Source organism: Strix uralensis, chromosome 2 (genome assembly GCF_047716275.1).
Source record: "Strix uralensis isolate ZFMK-TIS-50842 chromosome 2, bStrUra1, whole genome shotgun sequence".
Taxonomy (NCBI): domain Eukaryota; kingdom Metazoa; phylum Chordata; class Aves; order Strigiformes; family Strigidae; genus Strix; species Strix uralensis.
This window is the reverse complement of record NC_133973.1, coordinates 78,340,750-78,363,492: the sequence shown is the minus strand read 5'-3', so window position 1 is coordinate 78,363,492 and position 22,743 is coordinate 78,340,750. Positions and strand designations below refer to the sequence as shown.

At 39.9% G+C, this 22,743-nt stretch overlaps 2 protein-coding genes across 3 annotated transcripts in view; one reads left to right on the top strand and one right to left on the bottom strand.

The window, feature by feature from the left end:
* The window catches only part of UBAC2 (UBA domain containing 2), a 104,452-nt gene that overhangs the window by 17,068 nt on the left and 64,641 nt on the right, over positions 1-22,743 (top strand). The window lies entirely within an intron of this gene.
* Positions 1,197-5,915, bottom strand: GPR18 (G protein-coupled receptor 18). 2 transcript variants are annotated; one of them, XM_074860978.1, is made up of 3 exons: positions 5,841-5,915; positions 3,370-3,498; positions 1,197-2,457 (listed from the first exon to the last, which is right to left on the bottom strand). In XM_074860978.1, exon 3 carries the CDS (start codon positions 2,408-2,410, stop codon positions 1,448-1,450), a length of 963 nt encoding a protein of 320 aa, XP_074717079.1. In that variant the 5' UTR covers positions 2,411-2,457; positions 3,370-3,498; positions 5,841-5,915; the 3' UTR covers positions 1,197-1,447. The 2 variants fall into 2 exon arrangements, with proteins under 2 accessions (XP_074717079.1, XP_074717078.1); XM_074860977.1 differs by lacking the exon at positions 3,370-3,498 and having other exon boundaries at positions 5,841-5,901.

Below are 22,743 nucleotides of genomic sequence, written 5' to 3'. Positions count from 1 at the left end.
CATATTTTCAAATATTTATTTCCTAGTTGTGATCTGTGGTTAATTAATTTATAATTTATCCATATAATGATTACATTCTATTCTGTTAGTCCCATTTCCACTGTCAGCATGCTTGAAACACAGCTTGCAGTGTACAAATTATTGCTGTATTTGGTTTGTAAATCGGTAAAACTGAAAACTGAAATCAGGTTGGTGCTGATTTCTTTCTTAAATCACAAAGACAGCACAACTGTAATTCTTATCTTTATGTTCACTTTAAAATGCATATGCAGTTACATGCATTTCATACTGGTATTTTGTATGCTTGTGTTTCAAAAATTGAGCACTAGAGAATGTTACTCCATTTAGCACTTGCATTTGAAGTTCTTAAAGCTTAAAGGTATTTAGTGGTTCAGTTCTGCATAGCCTGTATTTGAGATTTCTGCACTTACTAAGAAGTGTTACAGTAGAACTGTAGAGCTTGTAGAGCCTTTGTGGTTAAGCTTCTGACAGGTGAGATCAGCCTCATACAGACTTGAGTTTCCATGTGTCGTACACTCTGAGGTAATAAGAAAAGCTTTTGGAGCAAGATTTCTACTATTAAACACAATATTAGACTCTTTTTATTTCTACTTGAAAGTAGCTAAAGGCTGATTTAGTAAGGAAGAAAAAACATATGTTTGACGTTATGAAGATATATATTTTGTAATGTGTGAGTATTCAAAAGGAGTTGAAAGTTTGAGTAGTACTGCGGTTACTCATCATGTTTGCTACCTTGAAGTTTGTTGCTGGGACATAGGCTGCTACTGTGTCTGGTCAAATTCTGTATTTTCGTCTGTGTGAAAAGATACTTTGTGCATGACCGGGGTGTGGTAAATATGCACATCATACCCACAGGGGACTGATGAACTGTTTGACTATTATACCTTTTGATGATACTTTTATCTGTGACTGCAGAATGTTGTCAGTTACAAAGAAATCAACATCAAAGAAGTTTTTAGTTGAATGAAATACGTTGCCTGCATATGCTTTCTCTTTAAGTCATGCTAACATTGGTCTTGAGAGAATGAAGCTAATTTTAGAAGTGTGGGATATGCAGTAGTTTCAGGAACATTTGCTTGTGCAAATATAAAAAATTAATATATACGTTGCATCATAATTCTTCAGTGTTGTCTGCTTTATTATACTAATAGTCACTTTTTTGTGTCTGACAACTTTCACAATCTTTTGAAATGACAGAAGCATTGAAAAGCTTAACACTGGTACTAGGTTTTAGTCCATTTCAGATTTACAAAAGCAGGTATAAAGAAGTGCAATTATTATTCTGCTTCTCTCACATTTACAGTTCAACAAATTGTATGCGTTGCTTCTAGCTATAGAACATTCTTCAGCATAGTCAAAATACTAGAATTTGGTAAAAAAAATCACTTATTTATGTTACAAAAGTCCCCTGACTTTTTTCCTCTTTTTATATCATTTCACTGTTCATATTAGTGAGTGATCTCACACTTCCAGTTCGAAAACTTTTCCTGCGCACGCTTCGAAGGTAATTACGATAAAGGATTACACTGATGACTCTCGCCTGAAATTGTTTAGAAACAATATAGTACAGTATAACATCCAAGCATGTACTGAGATTCATGAGAAAGGTGGTAAAGGCTGCCCAGGGATTGTAAGTTGTATCTTCACTTTGCAACATCAGGAAGGCAAAGCAAATGTGGAAGGGTACAAAGCAGACAAGTACTTGAGCAATCAGAGTAACTATAATTCTTCTGGATCTCTCCTTGGCCTTAGGCTTCAGTTTGGAAGTCTTGCCATGGATAAAATTGTAAATAATGACTAGGTAACACCCCATCATAATAAACAAGGGAATCAAAAAGAAAAAAATCAAGCGAGAGAAGTTCAATGTATTTACTTCCTTTAAATGGATGATATCAAGCATTTTCATGCAGGTAGTGAAATTCAAGGCTTTGTCTGGATCAGACTGTAAAAACAGCAATGGGGATGTTGTTGCGAGGGTCATTACCCAGATTCCAGTGCAAGCCAGTACAGCTTTTTTTGTATTTTTTAGTTCTTTGACATGTTTGGGCTGGACAATAGCCATAAATCTGTCTACGCTTATAAAAGTGAGCAACCACAGAGCAATGGCTGGATAAAATATAGTGAAAGCACTGATAACCCGACAGAATGTATCTCCGAAAGGCCACGTTTCTTTCCCATAGTAGATTATCCGAAAAGGCAAGGAAAATATAAAAATTATGTCAAGTAATGCCACATTCATCATATATACAGTTATAGTTGTTCGCTTCTTGGTAGTGCAGCTGAAAACCCAGAGTGCAGTGGCATTCACCAACAATCCCACTGTGAATACAAAACTGTAGAAGACCAGTGATGCGATCCTGTATTCTTCAGGGTGGTGATTTCCAGACATCGTATTTTAATTGAATTTAGGAATAGTTGTTGCACTCCATAAATACCCTAAAAATAAAGAAAATACTAAAAGTTATTCTCAGTCAAACAAAAACTTTCTTTTAAAAACAAACAAGAAGATTGTTGTAGGATGGGGTTTAGTAATGAGATTGTATTGTTCAGCTGTGAAAATGTGCTAGCCTTGTTGTTTTTTCTGACTACAAATACATTATTGTGCTCTGAAGGAATTACATGTACTGTCAGACTTGTGAGAAATAGATATTTATAAGCTAGTTTTAATTATTTTTAATTACTTAAGAGATTCCTTATGTAAGGAATCAGAAAGTCAAGATTGACCAGCAACTTTGAGTGTTCTTCAGTAGCTGATAATTAGATTGAAACAGCTGTAAACGAGGTAAGAGAGTTATTTTCTAAAGAAAATATTTCTTCAAGTTGTCTCTGTTGAAAAACTAATGACTAAAAGTAGTTACGAAAAGAATTAAGTGAGTATACCATGTAGTGACATTTGGATATGGAAACTGAAGTATTGACTTTGCATTTTATCTGTCTAGGAACTACTTAGCTCCCAAAAGAATAGCTGCATGCTGTTGTCATAAAAGACACTAAAAAGCTGTATTAATAGCTACATAACTTCTAATACAGTATTTAATCCCAGGGCATCAGAACCAATCACCTGATATCAAATGAGGTGAATAGATTAATAGACTTTCTATTTAAAAAAGCCAAAAGATGGGAAACAGCACAGTCTCCAACCAGGCGCTATGTGAACAGTGTTTGTTGGCAGGGGAAAGTTGCTGGCTGGTAGCCAGCTGCTCCAGAGCACAGTTGTGTTGCTTCTCTCAGCTTCTTGGTCATCGGAGTTGGTCATCTGAAATGTGATTATGCAGACTCGGGTGATGAGAGCTGAAAGAGGTTGTCCCCTGGTTTACTTGGGAGCCACTTGAGGATGGCAGACCTTACCTGGTGTTTGCATGGGTGCTTCAGTTATCCTGCAGCCCCCGGCTTTCCTGGCTCTTGCTGTGGTCACAGTTTCATGACTTTGCATGGGGGGATTCTTCTTGTCTGGCCTTTTACCCAGCCCTGTGGCAGCTTTATGAAGAGGAGGAGGAGGAGGAAAGAACTAGTTGTTTGATCTTCCCGCTTGTGACAGACAGCCAAGTAACTCCTACAGTATCAGTTAGGCACCAAAACTGTTCTTAAGAGCAGAAGAGTGCATAGTTCCAGTCTGTTTTATCTCCAGAAGTGGAGAATGCATTAAAAAAAAAAGGCATATTGTTACTGCTTGTCTGGTTTATGCTTTCACTGTAATAAGGTATATTTTTCAGTGGTATAGGAATACGTAGGGGATTGAACCAGTCTTTATTAATCTAGTATCCTGGTTCGATGCTGGCGAATATCAGCTGCTTTTGAGAAGAGTATCCATGGAGTAATGAACTCAAGTATGATCTATTAAATCTTTCTTCAGGTTAGTTTCTGCCTTGAAATATGAATACTGGATTTCTGATTTACAATTCTCCAGTTTACAGATACAACAAAAAAATATGCATACGAATACCTAGCTCCAAACTTCTGTCACAAAGATTATTTTTTTTTAGCTGTACAAAACAAAAAGGTGTGTTTTCTGATCAGATGAGGCTATTAGAACATGTAACAGAATGTTTTGTATGGGAAAAGCTATGTGTATAATACTGACAAAAAAGAGGTTTGGAGGGCATCTGTATTAATGCCTCTAAAATACCTCATTGTGTGAAGAACACTGAAAATAAAAACAATAAAGAGTGATAGTAGACCTTATTGAAAGGTAGATGACATATGCCTGAAAGAAAATTTTTGTAGCACATGCTTGTAGCACAGTTGAAATATTATCTGGCATACTGTCCTGCTTTCATTACTGGTGCATGAAATTGTCCAAATACTGCTTAACACACACAACCCACCGACCCCCACACATTTTAAAGGTTTTTTTGCTCTTTTGTTCTGTTTTTTTTCTCTCTTGCTAGTTGTTGTGTATGACGCAGTGCATGACTAGCTATCTCAAGATCCTGGCTGATTTAGCAGGTGAATTGAGTAGTAATGTATAGGATAGGTAGAAGAATTCACTTTTTATAAATGAGTGTTAATAAACAGCATGGATTTTTGTTTTGGTTTTGCTTTTCTCTCCTTTGGACTTGCAGTGACTGTAATCGTTTCTGGTCAGGTCCTGTTTCTGAAATAACCAGTAGGCTGGTGTTGAAGGGAAGAGGGGAGGCTGAATCTGGCATGAGCTTCTATCAGGAAAACCTGTGGTTCCATGCCTTGTTTGCTGGCTATTTCAAATTTGTGCCAGTTTTGAGATATATCAAAGAATGGACCTACTGTAACAAAAAGGGGTTTTTTTGTTGTTGTTGTTGAAGACATTGTTTTCAAGCTTTGTGTGTCTAAATGCATGTCAGTGTTATAATTAGGTATTTCTCCTAAATCTAATTTTTCAGAATCTAAAATTTAACATTTATTTAAGTAAGAAATAATGAGGTTTTTTTAAGTGTCGTTACCTATCTGCATTTATACATGAGTGCAGATGTTCTGCTGTTTCATCAGTACTTGTCTGCATGGAGTTCAGGTTTTCATCTCTCAGGTCAGCCCAAGTAGATCTTTGGGTGCCTCTGAGTGGATGGTTTTGCCCTAGTCGCTGTTTTTCGTAATGGGAACACTTACTTACTGGTATTGATTGAAGCGCTTGCTGAAGAGCCCCTGGAGTCACTGGTTTCTGGATGTCTGTCTGCGTTAATTCTGAATGATTACTCTGATGTTTGTCTGTATGTTTTAGCAATTTGTTTTAATTTTGTAATGATAGCTGAGGTCCTGAATGTCTAATGTGAATTGTTAAATCAATCTAGGTGCTGTGTATGAGAACAAAGACTTTCATAACAAAACCAGAATGAAGTCTTTTCCTCCAGATTCATACTATGAGTTAGGCAACAGTGACTCCATTTAAAGGATTGTGTGTATGTCTCTCTCTTCCCAGTCCCTTTTTTTCTTTGGCTCTCCCTTACATTTGCTCACATTTTCCTGAGGAGGACATGGCTTTCAGTGAAGCACAGAGAGACCAAGCAACAAGATCTTCTCCTAGTTTAGTTTAATGAAAACAAATATTTTTCCTTTAGTGATAACATACTTACCAATGCTTTTAGTTATTTCATATTTTTAAATTTATTGTTAAAATCCTAAACAACAGTATTTATGGTACTATGCTTTACAAATGCTATCGTTTTGCTTTAAATGTTATTTATAGAATGCTGCTGATACTTTGAAAGTGCATTAAAGTATTAAATATCTTTTCATTAGTTCTAGAATTAATGCTCACATTTAGCTTCTGAAGAAAGTCTTATCTTGGCAACATACATAAACATCCAAGTTACTTGGTTAGCATAGCATAATAGCTTGTTACCCACCTTTTGTGCACTACAAAGTTTCTTCAGAGATGCTCCTTTCATAGCCCCAAATCTGTAGAAGGTTTAGACTTCCTCTGCTCAGCTTCACTTAGCTAAAATAGCTCCTCTTCACAGGCAGGAAACAATGACGTAATCTAGCTAGTTCTGAGCTCTTTTATTGGTCATACTTAATATTTCACATACATGCGGTGTCTGTGAACTGATGCTTCTAGTACCTTTCAACAGGCAAGCTTTTATAATATTTGCAGTGTGGCCAAACTGGGCTGTTATACTATGTATCTTTTTAAAATACATTTTTAAATGTTTGTGGTATAATGAAAGCATATTTTTTGGTTAATGTTTACATGCAAAGGTATCTGCAACAATATGCATCTTGGGTTATGCAGAAGTTTTTAATAAGCACAATGTAAATGTATTTGCTGTAGATCATAGTCTGTTTTTGTGGAAATCCCCACTTTATTTATATTGCCTTGGATAGTAGTCAATCTGAAAGTGATAGAAGCTCACTACATTTGAAATGAGAAGTTTGATTCACTTGAATACACGGCTTCATTTATGCCTGTACTTACCATATTTTATTAACGCAATAGCAATGTTTATATATTTTACTTGCTGTCGAAAATAATAATGTGCCTATTTAAGAGCTTTGCAGAACAATGCTGTATGAAGACAGGTTTTAGCCTTTGTTAAAATGGAGTAAAATCTCTGAAATGTGTCACTGCAACAGACATCTTTGGTGGGATCAGAGTATTCACAAAAGCTAATAGGTAAAGAAGCCTAATTTCCTGTGTTTTCTCTTTGTCAACTCGAAAAAAGATCCGACCTTTGAAAGAGCCATTCAGAGAAGCAGATCACTCCAGGTTCTCTGTAGAGCACTCACTAGCTCCAGGTCTCTGACTGGCAGTCTTTGGGACATTGAAGTACGCTATGGAGAGTTTGGTACGTCTTGCACCTCATTTGTTTTGCACCTAAGCAGAGATTGTGTGTTAGGAAGGGAACAGTAATGTTTCAGTCGCCTCCTGGCATGCAGTCAAGAATTTGCCAGGATGTGCACGTGGTTCCAGAAGCAACAAAGTCCTGCAGTTCAGATGTAGCCAGAGTCAGGTTTGTTTGTGGGGATGTCTGTCTTCACTGACTGTAAAAGTAGTGTAGGTAGGTGATCCTTATTTAGTGCTAAAGATAACTTCTTTGAAAAATACCTTCTCTGCTAGAGTCATGTTTTTTCTCAGCTGAATGCATTTGCAGTGGTGTGTAGGTATTTACAAAGGTTAGTGTGATGGGTGAAGTAATTACAGGGAGGGACCTGGCTATGATTTTCAGTGTGTAGATTAATAATATCTTTAAATATTAGCAGTTAGGAAGAAGTTCTTCGCTGTGAGGGAGGTTGCCCAGAGAAGCTGTGGCTGCCCCCTCCCTGGCAGTGTTCAAGGCCAGGTTGGACGGGGCTTTGAGCAACCTGGTCTAGTGGAAGGTGTCCCTGCCCATGGCAAGGGGGTTGAACTAGATGATCTTTAAGGTCCCTTCCAACTCAAACCATTCTATGATTCTATGAAATATTTGGTCTTTCCTCTTTAGGTGAACTAATACCAAACTTAATTTTTGTGATCGTTCCAAAGACCTCTTAAATGCAGTAAGCTGCAAATCCTACCTCGACCATACTACAGAAATATAAATCTATTAAAATGTGCTTAATATTTTAGGATTAAGGAGTATCTTAAAAGGACTAACCAGTGTTGAAAACTCTTCAGTGGCTTTATCATTAGCAAAACAACTCTGGAGCATGCTTCAGCAGGATGAGTCACTTACACTGTTTTCAAGTTTAGTGAAAGCTCATTGAAATTCAGTGACATACATATTTTTAAAAGGTTTAGAAAAGAGTGTGCAGTTTCTGGAAGAGAATAACTAGGATTTTGAACTCTCCTAGGCAAGAGTACTTTATTTTGGGAAAATAACGTACACAACTACAGAGGTCCCTTCCCACCTGAATTATGCCATGAATGTACCATAACAAGCAAGTGGATAGACAGTGCCCCCCTTAGCTAAAGAGGGAGTAAAAGTAATTCTGGATTTGGATGGAAACGAGGCAGATGCTGAGGCTGGGATTGGAAAAGCTGTATGCTGTGAGCTGCCTCTCTGCTTGCTGTCTCCTTGGGGGAGGGTCAGAAGGGTGAGGTTTTATAGCTGTGTTTCATTTTATCTGAAGAGAGTGGCTGACATCTTGACCCTACAGGGGAGGTCATGCCTTGTGAGGGCAGCCAGAATCAAGTCACACCTCTAACCTGGCAGTTTACAGAGGTGGATAACAGCAGCCCAGTTGAATTTCCCAGGAGGTTAGCCATCCAACTTGTTTGCCATAGCATCTATGTGTCAGTCTGTGTTCTGCTTTCACTCAGGCTTTTCAGAATTTGCCTGCTGGAGAAGACAGGCTGGAAGGCCTTTCCTCTGAGCATGGCGGGCAGCTCTGTCTGGCAGCGGTGTGCTGGAAGGAGATGTTTGCATTACCAGTGAGCCTGTGCTCATTCTTGTTTAGGTGCTCGGGCTGGCTGCAGCTGCAGGGTGATAAACATTGGGACGTGAACACCCAAGTGAAAAGTTACACTGACTGTGGTTTGCGAGAGGCAGTTGGCTGCTTTGTTGTGCCACATTCCCCTGGTGCTTTGGTTTCTGTTGTAGGAAGCACCTGACTCTATTTTTGTTTTCTTCTTCTGTACTGTTTTATCAGGTAGAGAAGATTATCTTGCATTGGTTTCCCTCAGATGGGTGAGTACTTCCACCGCTCCAGCTTTTACTGAAATAAATGTTCAGTTCCCTTCAGGGTCTTTTTTCTTTTTGCTATTCTGAAGTTCAGGGACTAAAGAAGATAATTTTAGTTGCATTATGTTGTATTAAAGCAGTTTTTGTGTAGCTAAAAGCTAAGCCAGTATACTTCATGTCATAAGGCAGAGTGCACATGTGGTCTGTTAAGGTACCTTCACTATCTGGCAGTAAGTCTTAGAAGAAATGAGCTTGATCACTTGCAGCAATGTGAAAGTGCAGCAGTGAAGTGATTGTCTTCATGCTGTTGCTTTTGCCGGAGTAATGTACTGCCGTGTCTTTCTCTTTCAGTGGTTTAGTCATGGTACAGAAAGTATGTTTTGCCTGTCCACTTACCATGTAATGTCAGCTTTGTCCAGCTGATAGAGAGTTCTGCACACAGATGGGCAGAAGGATCACCCTTCGCTTTAGTTTGGTAAGGAGCAGACTTGAGCTTGTGTTCTCCTTCTCTTTCCAAACTTTCCATCTTTTGGACCTATTAAAAAGAAAGATCCGAAGCTTCTTGCACAGTCTAGTGCACCAGTGGTGCAGGAAGCAACTCTCCCACGTGTCAGTTTGTTAATTTATGGGCTTGCTGTTGTGGGTGAGTTCACATGTAGTTTTGGGTTACTGTTCTCAACCTTGATGAACTTGTGCTTCATTTTTTATTCCCACATTGTGTGGTTTAAGAATAGGCTTCTGGTTAAAAGTTGTCATGGCACTGAGTGCATAAACTTACTGCAATTGTTTACAGTTTTGCCATATGTGTGTTACACAGAGGCTGTGTCATGGCATAGCTGCCCCTCCTCACCGACTCCTCAACCTGCGAGTGTAAATGATGTGTGCAGCAGAGCTGAAGGGATGGGAAGCAGAGCAGCTTAAGAGGACTGCAGCCTAGTTAACTGTACCCAACATGTCCTAATTACTGTCACATTTTGCTTTCTCTTCTGTGTTTTGCTGGAATTCAGTATGATTTGAGGAAGAAGTTCCTGATTTTTTCCTTCTAAAAAAAATCAATAATGAAATTGACATTCCGTGTTTCTCCTGGTTTATTTTTTTCCCCCCTTCCTTCTCTTTGTGTCATTAAATACCCAAAAAGTACACAGTGCATCTGGCCTGCAGTTCATCTGTTCAGCAGTGTCAGCCTTTTGAAAGAAGCAATAGTTCAAAAATAAATTGAAATGAAAGTTGCATCTCTAAGATGTCTGCGAGTGGGGTAGTGGACTAGAGACAGTGGTTTGTTACGCAGCAGCAATCTCAGAATGTATGTAGTCTAATATTAGCTCATGGCAAATACCAACACAGCTCCACACTTGTTGATGAACCACATTGCCTTTGGCAGATTTCTTAAAATATTGTGTCCGTGTTCTGCCTTCCTCCTGTGTTCTGTTGTGCTGGGAAGCAGCTTTTTTCCCCAAAAAGTACAGATTTCTCACGACAAAGATTTCATAGTTGTTTAAAACCTGCATGAATACTCAGCTCTTTTCTTTTTTAAATCTGTATGCATTGTCAGGAGCTATGCAACGAGTTAGTTGTTCCAGTTTGGAAGTGTCTAGGAGAGATTTTTCAAATACTCTTTCCTTACTAAATATGTGGTACGTGATGTTTTTACTATTAAGCTGCTCTTAAAAGTCTCAGGTGTGTAGGAGTAGTGTTCTGAAACTTGATATGCCTCCCAGGGATAGAGTTAATGTTTCAAGAGAAATGTCTTTATTGGGAGCTGCTTATACTCAGATTGCTTTGATGAAGTCTAGTGCAGAAGTAGGGAAAATAATTTTGACTCCTCCAGAGTTCAGGAGCTTTGACAGCCTCTGCTCAGTTACTAGCCTGAGTATATGTAATCAGAAATTAAATAATTAAAAATTGCTACATACACTTTAGCATGCCAGTGAAGCGTTTTAATCAAAAGTACCTGAAGTTAGAGTGAGCTGAGCAAGTATTTGAATTAGAGTAAGCACTGTCCTTTAAATTCAAGGGCACCTTGCTGTGTGTTGCATTCCTGTGCGTGGTGCCCAGCCCTGGGAGGTAGCTTGCTTTGATGAAATGACAGTTTTCTACTGTTGTTCTGCCTGTGCCACCTGTCTCTGGCACAGGTTAACAAACACAATAATGTGTTGAGGTTGTGAAGCTTGATGTACTGCAGTGGAGTTGAGCTGATATTAGAGGGAGCATTCAAGATGGTAAAGGGACTGGCATCATCCAGACCAGGACAAAGCAGCTCAATTCCTGCCACGTAGCAGTGAATCTCGTTAGTTAGGATCTCTGCAGGGTAGGGTTGCTTTGTGTGTAGGCTCAGCACTGTCCTTGGAGGGAAATGGAGAAGTTGAGTGTGAGTATGCTCAGTGCACCAGAACGCTGGGACAAGGCCGGCTGATGCTGTGAGCTGGCACAGGAGACAGCAGAGCTGGCTGTGAGCAGATGATTTCAGAGAAGTCACTGTCTTTTCAGATACAGAGCTGGGCCCTGTCAGAGGACTCAATACTTTCTGACTAACTAGTCAACTGCAAAAATATACATATTTTATACACATGCATGCGCTTTAAAGGGAAGGAGCTGAAAATCCCAAGCTTTATGATGACAAGAAGCCTAGCAGAATAAGACAGGGCATAGATTTGAAGTTTAATAATTAAGCAGCAGTCTTTATGTAGACATTGTGTTGGTGAAGACGGCAGTAAGAGAAGATGAGCCCGTGAAGCTGAACTGAGACTTGTGTACCTTGTATTCTCTGCTGCTTTCATCCTTTGCCTCTGAATCATACTGCCTGTCGATGCATTTTGATTTTTGTCTTAGAACATCTAGGACTTTGCTTTCATTTGCTTTTAACTGAGCTCTGTGCTGTGTGGTGGTACGGGCCACCAAATTCATAGCACTTATTCAAACAGCAGAAATGAGAGGGTGCAAAGCTTGTTTTGAACGAGGTGCAGTAGAGGAAGAAAGGGCAGTAAAGGTGGAGGGATGTTGGACATCTCTGTGTTCCTTCTTCTTTCTAATTTGACAGCATATGGAGGTAACGATAAGAACTATACTAGCAGCTCATGGCTCACAGTGCTCATTACTGTCTAGATGATGTAGTTTTATTTCCAAGAAGATGGGGTCTAAACTGTCATAGTTACTGGGTGAGTGCTTGGCATAGTATCTTTTAGAGATCCTGGATCTGGCTTCTCTTTACTGCCAGATAGTTTCTGTCCCAGTGCTTATACTGCCAGGTGCTAAGATCTCTGACATTTGGAAATGGGACTTGACCTCCAGTAAGAAACAGTTTTGTGAAATGCGTTTTGACCTCGGCTGTGGTGAAGATTAATTGCTGCATCAATGCTGCCATCTATGGATCTTTAGCTAGCATAGCAACAGATCTTTGGAACAGCAGAGAACAGGTATAAATGGGGTCATTCCTTCAGACACCTGCACTATTCAGCCAGTTGTGCAGAAAAACTGGTTATGAAGAGTGAAAACCACTTTGACTCCCCCATGGCAGTGTGGTACTGCATGGTGCGGAAGCTCGAATTGTTCCTGTAGTAGTAGAACTGCGAATTCTGTTGTTACCTAAAGAGTTACATTTCATACAGGTCTCCCCCATGCATTTCTTTTAGAACAATAAGATACAATTCTAAGAATGAGTTGTTAGCGAAGACTTCCTTACTGTGTATAGTCTGAATTTACCCTGAAAAAGTGAAGAATTAGAAGATGCCTGCTGGGGGAAGAAGAAGGACTGGAGGCAACATTTACCATTCTTCTTCTGGCTTTGTTATATAACACAAGGATAAAAAATAAAATTAATAAGTAATCAACCCTGTGTTTTTAAAGCCACCCACCTCCAAGTTTTATTGTGTTTTATTTGTCTCATATGTCTCTATCAAAATAAGACACAATAGCAACAACTTTCTTACCACAGCACTTCATTTTTCTGGAGTGGGTGTTTGTGTTCTAGAAGCTTAATGATTAAATTATTTCATGAAAATAAACAATGCCTTCTTTCCTATGTGTGAATAGAGGGCCTCCTTTTTAGCTTAATAGTTGACCCTTGAAGGTTATTTTCAGTGTATGTGGGGATGATCAATTCTAAGAAAATCATCGTTTCTTTCTGTCTTTACTGGCAGCTTGTGTTTTTTTCCCCTCTTCTCTTCCTCTTTCAGGAAGTAGGAACACCTTGTTTGTTCCTCATGTTCAACCATAGTAAAGGAAGACAGGGATGTGGAAGTCCCTTTGGAATTTAAAAGGAAATCCTGCATCTAATTGTAGATGTATGTGCCAAACAATTCTGTACGAATGATAATTTTGGCTATTGTTTGCAAATTGGCTTACTGCTCACGGTGCCCCATGTTACTTGATCTGAAGGAAAGCAATCTCGAAGTAGTCATTACATCCTAGAAACATCAGCTGTCTCCTATCTGTAGAAGTTCTGCTGTGAGCATGGATTGCTACAACATTTTTGGTTTAAGGATCTGGTATCCTTTCATATAAGGGATAAAATATACCCCTCTATCATGCAATGAACTGCCTCCATTCCAGGGATGGTCTATGTATCTCTCTTCCCCTCTCCTCATATTTGCAGAACAGTTAATTATTTGATTGAGGTGGAGGAAAAAGGAAGAAGAGCAGGTGAATAATTATTTAAAGCAGTTGGAGATGTTATTAGTATGAAGAGGCACTGTCCGTCATGTCTTTTTGCAAAATAAAGAGTGTGTGATTGCTCTCTTAGGACAAAGAGGAGGAGGGTAATTGGGTAGCTTCACAAAGGAGGTCTTGCAGTGACTGACGCTTTAAAGAAGTTCCTCTTGATTTACCAAAGTATTGGACAGAAGTTGATTCAGTAAGTTCAGTGGTTTTCTGAGGTGGCACAGTTGTATGACGGAGACTTTAAAAAACAAATACACTTGAGACAGAAGGCAGTGCGTATAGTGAGTAAAAAACCTAATGTGGTTGCTTCAATAAAGAGGGACCTGGGGGTGTTGATTGACAGCCGGCTGAACATGAGCCAGCAGTGTGCCCAGGTGGCCAAGAAAGCCAATGGCATCATGGCTTGTATCAGAAAGAGCGTGGCCAGCAGGGACAGGGAAGTGATCTTACCCCTGTACTCGGCACTGGTGAGGCCGCACCTCGATGACTGTGTTCAGTTTTGGGCCCCTCACTACAAAAAGGACATTGAATTACTCGAGCGTGTCCAGAGAAGGGCAACGAAGCTGGTGAAGGGTCTGGAGCACATGTCGTACGAGGAGCGGCTGAGGGAACTGGGGTTGTTCAGTCTGGAGAAGAGGAGGCTGAGGGGAGACCTCATCGCCCTCTACAACTACCTGAAAGGAGGTTGCGGAGAGATGGGATGAGTCTCTTTAACCAAGTAACAAGCGATAGGACAAGAGGGAATGGCCTCAAGTTGCACCAGGGAAGGTTTAGGCTAGATATTAGGAAGCATTTCTTTACAGAACGGGTTGTTAGGCATTGGAATGGGCTGCCCAGGGAGGTGGTGGAGTCCCCATCCCTGGAGGTGTTTAAGAGTCGGGTTGACATAACGCTGAGGGATATGGTGTAGTTGAAAATGGTCAGTGTTAGGTTAATGGTTGGACTAGATGATCTTCCAGGTCTTTTCCAAACTTGATGATTCTGTGAATAAAGAATTAAGAAATTAGAACATTTCCTTTTCAAAGGACTTTGCAGACTTTCTGTATAAATAACAAGATTTTCTGGTATTATTTTCTTTTAAAATTTCCTCTTTGCTTTTATTTTATGCTTACTGAATACTCTCCTTTTGTTTAGTCATCACTTTGCTTCAGACACCTTGGTCTGTAGTTGTGAAAAAGGGTTATATGGTGGTCTTAATGGGGAAGTATTTTTTGCAAAGAAATCACTTCTCTGCTACAGCTTTTCTATTTTGTTTCTGTTTTGTCATGAACAAGCTAAACAATTTCCTGCCAGCAATTTGGGCCTTAGAATACTTACAGAGCTCTCTTTGGAAAAAGAGAAGATGAGCTACAGCTATGAATCAAAAGGAGGTGCAGATGGCATCTTGACAAAAAGACCCCAAAACTGTGGGAAGCGCTTTAATTTTCAAGTATTTTGAAGTAAGCCAAACTGTGAATAAGATGAACATTAAAACCTCTCTTTACTAGTCTTTAGCCTTTGAAGACATGTTATAATGTCCATTACAAGGTACTAACTATAATGTGGTAAGTTATGGGAAGAGACTTAAATCTTTTAAAAATCTTTTTTTCTACCAAGAATTCAAAAGTAGTTTAAAAAATGGCTCAGCCAAAAAATAATGAATAATATTTACTGTAGAAGAGGACTAAGGGGTAGCCAATTGCTGTTCTACAGAACTGGGCTCAAAATCTTGTACATATGACGAGTCACAGTTGGGTAGTTAGTTCCGACTTATTGTCTCTGCCATGAAAATAGGTCATAATAAATGAGAGAAAAATAGCTTATGTGCTTTGCAACATAGGTCATCATAAATTGCCATCATTTGCCTCTGCTCTGCCCAAGCTTTACGCTAAATACAGACCCTGATAAAAGATCATCGTTTAGTGCTTAAGTCAGTGGGGAGTTGGGAGTGAAGATCCTCTTCAGCCCATCACATAATGAGGTGTGCCCTTGGGTTGTAGAGGTAAACTGGGTGAAGTGCTCTGTATGTGGGATCAGGAGGGTGGAGAGAAGTGGAATTTCTGTTCTCAAACGTGAGAACTTACAGTGTGGTGGGGGATCAGATGTCAGAAGCTGGTAGGAAAGGCTGAAGCTCTCATTCGCCTGTGGTGCCCATCTCTCGCTCTCCAGCACAAACAGTTGTCACGTAGTCAAACTTGTCCGTGCAAATGGTTCTGGGAGGCTGATGCTACCCTGTGCTTCTCTCTGCACTTCCTTTACACCAGAAACATGAGACAGGTGAAGTTATGGGAGCCATAAGTTCAGGCAGGACTTGCACATTTTGAAAAGAAAATAATTCTCAGGTGAAGTAAGAATGGCAACAAAACTAATCATGTTCAAAAACAAATGAAATCATAATTCTTTGAATTCAGGCATGTAGCATACCAGGGTCCTGGATCACTACTGATCAAATTTATTTTCTCTAAGACAAGAAGTTTGCAGAATGAAAATGTATGTATTAGATACAGAGTTAAAAGCCAATCCCCATTACAAGTCGGACCATTCCCAGTATCAGGTTCCACTTTTGAGGTTATATGTGTCTCAGGGGCCTCTTGAAGTAAGCATCTATCTTAAATGAAGCTGTCCACTCTTCTTGGTTCAGTAGCGTGGCTCATAAATGGCAGTTTACCGAATAAGTGTCCAGATCCTTAACAACTGCTAGACAGCTCTCTACTCTTTAGATTCATAAAGATTGTAAAAGGCTCAGCTGACCCTCATAGAAACATGAGTTTGCTTGCTTCCCGGCTATACCTGTCCAGGCTTGGAGGGCAGTTTACTCAGGCTGGGATGTATACCCCCACGTCCCTCTGGACTCGTGTAGCTTCAGGGAGTCACTTGGCAGGATGCCCATACATGATGCTTTGCTTGTGTTTGCCTTGCACATAGGCATAGTTTGAGAGAGCGTACAGTGATGGTAAGGCACACGCCCACAGGATTATAGTCTTTTGTCTTCAACTCTTATCTGGTATGGAATCAGATTTCTATTACCTAAACCAGGAACCTTCTCTGATACCTTTAGAGGGACAGACACCTTGTGTCTTGAGTTTCTCTGTCTGTGTACCAGACATGCAGCAGCTTTGGACTAGGTGAGCTAGGTGATCCTTTTGTCCATCAGGGTTCAAGTTATCCAAACAGTGATAGCTGACAGTACCATGGTGTATTACACAGACGCGAAGGGTGACACATCACCCTCTTGCTTTGGTTAGGGATGTCGATCGTTTGGTGGAACTTACTTTACGTATTGGCAAATTACTGAGTGGGATTTTGAGTGCTTAAGTCAGGTGTGTTGTGAGCAGGAAATCTGAGATGATTTCTCACAGCTATTTTTAAAAATGTTTTCCTGGGTTGTGGAGCCAGCCACACGTGAGGCCACCTTTTCCAGAGGTTGGTCAGGATGCAGATGAGTGAGTTGTTATGGCACCACTCCGAGAGGCAGCTTTCGTTCAAGACTATGTCAGCTAACAATGCAGTCACCCCACATCTGCTTCTTCGCTTTTTGCTGTTGCTTTCCAGCCTGGGGATAACTTTTGGGATTGGTAAAGCATGTCCACTAAGCCCTGGTAAGAAACAGTCAAATCAAGAAGAAGCACTTATTCTCTTGCAGTTCTTAAATGAACTGCTTTTCCCTGTGGTGTGAGACAAAATACCTTTCTGTGTTTTAAAAATTTTGTTCTTTTTTTTTTTACGTTTTTACTTATGTGTCTTGTACACTTAAGAAAATAAAATCGGTTCCATAAAGGTATACTCAGCAGTAACCTCTGCTTTTCTGTGGAGAGCTTTTCTGTCACTTGTCACCATGAGTTTTGTCAAGGGCTTGATGAGAGAGGTGATTTTGTTGGTTTGTTTTGCCTTTACTTAATGATCCTTTTACATAATGAGATGCTAATTTGGTGCTGTCTTTTCTCACACTACTCTTTGAGCCTATGGTCATCAGCTCTTTTCACCTTTTGATGAAGATAGTGGTTTTGTAGCTGTGTGCTCTGCCAGAAGTGTGAAAGAAGGTTCAAGCCCGTGTGGCTGAAGCAGTGTAACATCCTGTGCTTTCTCTTTTCTTTTTAAGATTCTCCTCAGAATTCATTCTGGATTCCTGTATCACTTGTCAGAAAAATCAGCCTGCTGGTGTTTTATCTAAACCCTCATATTTCTAGAACTGAGGCATCTCTGTACCTCCTGGACATCAAACATGCTTTCTTTTTTTTATATTTATAAAGGTTGTTCAGGAGTGTTTCGTGCTTCTTCAGTGCAGTAACTGTCTCTGTACAGACTGCCATAGTGAACAGCAGACTGTGAGAGAACAAGGGAGCGAGGGGTAAACACCAGGCATGAGCCCCAATGTCCACAGTGGAATCATTAAGAAATGTTTCCATTACAGAAATAAAAATTGAAGTTTTATTTACACCTCAGTGAAAGTGGTGCTTTGGCTACAGGCCTGAGACAGCATTTGCAGTAGCCGTTGTGCAGTCTGATCTCTCTTACTCTGAGCACTACATTCCTTCCTCAAGTAACTCTTTTGGGCTGCCGTTAAGAGAGGTGGGTCTTTGCAGTAATCCCAGTGAATGTTCATACAAATATTCATTCAAAGGAAAGGAAGGACTACTTGCTTATAACTGGAGACTGGGATGTGTTGTCTATATTCATACCTCCATCTTCTTGTCTAATTCTGAACCTCTGCTTTGTGTTGGAAGTGTGAGATGGACAAAAGGAAAAGTCAGGGTGTGCTTCACTCCTTCCACACTGTGTTCAACCAACAAGGGGAGTAGACAGTCAGAAGTCCACCTTACTAGTACTTTTAAGCTAAAAGTCTTTGCCTTTAAGTGCTTAAGATATGGACTTCCAGACTATGAATGATTTATCCCATCCCAAAAAAATCTTTGGTCAAACTCAAAGTAATTTCTGCTTAATATAGTAGTGATTGTGAAAAAAAGATTGAAGAGTAAGGGGACAGGATCAGAAGATGAGACCTAGTGTATTTAAACTTTCGAGGGAACTGTGAAGATCTTTATACATGGGACTGAAGAGACAGAATAATGGTAGACAAAAAATACTCTTAACAAATGCAAAGTGACACTCTATCAGTGTAAGGAAGCTTGAGGCACCCGTACTCTAAAATGAGGGCTCTGACTTGTGTTCAACTGATGGCAAGAGCTGTGCTGGTTCAAAACATAAACATGGCTTCCCCAGCTGCGTTCTCCACTCATTTACCAGAGCCTCACAAAGGAAGCAGCAAGAACAAGCACATGTTTCACCTGCTGAAGGTGCAGTTTTATGACAGGGCTGAGCCAGTTGAAGTGTAGGCTGCTGCTTCCAGAGCAAGCGCTTGGCCCCAGCCTGTACTTTCCCACTTGCAGTGCCAGTCATCTGACTTCCTACAGGCAGTGGCTATAGGGAGATAAAATAATGTTTAGAACTAAAACACCTATGTATATATATTTTTGCAGGGATCATTTGCCACTGCCTTAAGTTTCTAAACCTGCTCACTTCTGGGTGGATGACTGCCAGCACCAGAGCAAGGAAAGCACTGGGAGCGTGTACCTGGAAGGCAGAACAGCGACTTTCTCCTTCCGTTACTCTGTACCACAAGATTTGCAGTTGATTGCTTCAGCCCAGGTTCGGGTGCTTGAGGTTAAGGCATGTATGGTTGTAGAGTCGGTAAGCTCTGACAGAGGAGAGGGACAGATGGAGCAGAAGACCATAACCTCTGAACTGGGGGTTGTCCACAGAGCCCTGATTTTAGTAACTGTAAGAAGAAGAGACTGAAAAGTTATCAGCCAAAAGCTCTGCCCTACACAAAACTGTGCCATCTGAGATATCAGATTATAATAACAGATGGATAATCATCTGTTTCTTAACTGGTGTCAGGATTTGCTGAGGATTTTGAGGACATTTTTGAAACAGGGAAATGCTCCATTTTCACAATGATAGGATACTTATCTCTGCATTGCAGTTAGGATGTGAAGTCTCTTTGTTATCGCACCTCTCAGATAGGCGCACATGCGTGCACACAATACAGAGGTGGGTAACATTATTTAAGAGGAAGAAAGCAGTGGGAGGTAATTTGACAAAAAGTGTTACCAGTGGTTGAATGTATCTGGAAGCAAGGTGGTACACCTTTGGAAGGGCTTCCCTGGGATGAGCTGCCCCTTTCAAATTCAGAGTGCTAAGTGGCATTTGTATTTGCAATCTGTCACCACTTTCACACTTAGCATTTTTAATTGGCTCTATTAAGTGGAAAGTACCAAGCATGTCATTATTAGAGATCTGTGAACTAAGTGCAATTATTCAGATTGGAAAAGTGTTTTTACTGAAGGGGAGAGAAGCTGGTCTGCCCTGCAGCAGGATTAATCTCTGTAGTCAGTATTCTGTAAGCAGCTTATGGAGGTAAACATTACATGTATCTTTGCCAGCTTGGCTAAATATTGCCATCTGTCTTAACCCTTTTTTAAGATAAATGAGCTGTAATTGGATTTCTGTACTGGATAATTTTAAACAAGGGCTATTAGAAGAAGCAGTAATTGTTATCATGAAACTGCACAATAGGCATATTATTATGAGGCGTTGCATCTCTCTGAGTGATTTAGTATTTGTCTATCAGAATTAGGGTAGCAGATTAGAGAGAGATGTCTTTTGATGTGGCAATTCCCATTATTATGTGTGAGGAAACAGAAATAGTAATGAAGTTTGGGTTGAGTTGGTTGGGGGGCGGGGGGATAGGGTGATGCTACTGAGATTACTTTGTCCCAAGATTGTGAACTCTTAAAAATTACATTGAAAGAAGAGGAAAGGTAAATTGATTACCATCTTTTATATTTATACAAAACTTCTAGAAATAAAAACACTCACTGTCTTTGTCTGCAATAATATACTGTTGCAAAATATTAAAAAGTTAAAACTGAAGCCAAATGGGGAGAGCAAATTGTGATGTTGCCCACAGTATTTCATTTGCTTGGTGTTGTTACCAAGGCCATCAAGTGATTTTTGGGAAGCACAACTAAGAGTACTCAAATAGTAAAATCTAATTTTTCAAATTAAGGGATTTTTTTATTTCACCAGTTTGTTTTGAACAAATAAAACACAAGTTTACTTAGCTTCTGAGGTATTTGTGGTTTTGTTGACACTGGTATTTAAGCTTTTATGTACAAAGCACAGAAATCACTACAAATGTTTAGCCATTTTTTCCAAGTTCATGTAGCGTTAATTGATTGTATCATTTTTGAGTGTTTGTTGCCATCCTAAACACCCTAAAAAGTGGGATTTTTTTCAAATTCATATTTTAATTCCTTGTTTTCTTACAACCACTGCTTGATTATGGTTTTTCTCAGAGGGGGCACTGCTTGATTCTCTCTCATAGATTTTAGGGTAGCTCACTGTTACGTTCTCCATGACTAGAAATTTGCTTGCATTTTTTTTCTTTAGTATTTTCTGCAAAGCCTTATCATCAGTTGGTCCACTTTCATTCTGCTCATAACACAAACTCATTAATTTAAGTTTTTTAACTTAGTCACTTTGGTCTTTTTGATTTGAAAGAATACTTTTTGGAGAAAAATAATTACGATTCATCCTTTATCCTACTGGTGTTGACGCTTGGAAAAGTGATAAATAAAATACTAAGTGTTTTATACCAAGGAGAGGACAGTTCTTTCTGGATCCCAATAAGAAAGGCAAAGACCCTTGCAAGGCAGATAACTATTTATTAATAGCCCAGGAAATCTTATGTCTTCTGATGCTGGGAGCCCCAAGATGTTAGAGCATTGGCTGGACCTCTGGTCAGGGGCAGCACACGGTGCAGATCCCATCCATGGTGAGGTTCATCAGCTCTGAGATCACTAGTGTTCCTCCAGGGTCTTGCTCGCAGTACAGGTTCATCAGTCACTGGCAGAATCAAGCCAGGAGTGAGGACTTAGCTTTTAAGACTGTCTGGGACAATATATGCTCTTATTCCTATCTCATTAATAAGCTGCAGTCCCAGAACTGTTGCATATAATAATTCACATGAATGAGACAATACTCTATACGTATACTTAAATGTGCCTTGACTACGCATTGAGTAATTATGTATTGGCTGTGCATACATTGATTAATTATACTATTGATTAGATACACCTTGATTAAGTAGCAGTCATATAGTATTCATGATATGTGGAACACTAACTCTTCACAGAATAGATATCCACCACTGGCTGCTATAGTAGATAAACCAATCATTGATAAGGTTACTTCTGCAATTGCAAACATTTTGGTTCAAAGTACTGCTGTTTTTCTGATTTCTTATGGAAGTATTGCTGTTCTAAGCAGAGGTCACTTAAGTAAAATTTCTTTTATAGTTCTGAGGTGCTCTGCAGTTCTTGGTGGGTCTTGCTGGTATGCCCTGACATTCTTCCCCTCCCACTTGCCCACTGCTGTCCTCATTCCGTGTGTGGAAGTGTCCTGTTGTGAGCAGTTGAGTTATATTGTCAGATGAAGTGTAAATCATAGCACTTATCTGCTTAGACCTTTTTCTGAGATGCTGACAAAGTTGGATAAACCTGTGAAAAGAGATTAGCAAAAACATCTTCCACCAACATGTCTGTGGCCTGTGAGGCACACTTGTTTCCTGTTTTTTGTTTGTGACTAGAAAGTGACACCTTGTGAAAGAGCATTAGAATCAGATTTCTGAGAAGTCATTTCAGAATTCAAGCTCCATCTTTATGCCTTGCTAATCGTAGCTATTTTGACAGAGGATGAAAATTAAATTGCTCAATCTTAGAAGAACTGATTAAAACATCAGAGATAAATACTACTTTTTTTTTTTTTCTTTTTTTAAGTTGTGAAAACCTTATCTAGGCCATATGACAATGAGACTTCATCTGTAGTTAAAATGCATTATGGTACTGAATTTTTATTGGTAGCTGTTCCAAAAAATATTTTTTATGGACATTTTTAAACTACAATTCTGATCATTAATCATTTAATTTCAGCAGGAATTTGCGAGTTGCAGCACAAGAAGCATTGCAAAGCAATATATGATGGCAGTGGTGCTTGACTGCTTGAATAGAGATGCTGAACTGTACAGTAAGTGCCTCCACAGCACCAGCAGCCACACTATTAGGAAGACAGGGCCGTAGCCAGGGGAATTAATTTTTCCAAGTTCAACTTCTGCATGCAGTGGAGGAAATGCAAAGAGACCTTTTATGAAGGCAATAATAGTAGTTCAGACAACAGGAGGCATTTCCCTGACCCTAGGTTCTCCGTCTACAGTGGTCCTCAGCTAGTTGCTCTCAGCCATGAGCTTGGCCTCTGTAGGCATGCTGGCTGTGGACAGCTCTCCCTGTGCTCCTGGGTACGGAGGGACTCCTCATGGCCAAGGACACGGGATGTGGGTACTAGCTGAATGGCTGGAACGGTGCAGGAGGAAAGAGATGCCCTGGCTGCACCAGAGCTGTAAGCTGCTCGTTTTGCAGTCATCCCTGGTGTTTGTGGTCACGAGTTCTGCTTGCCA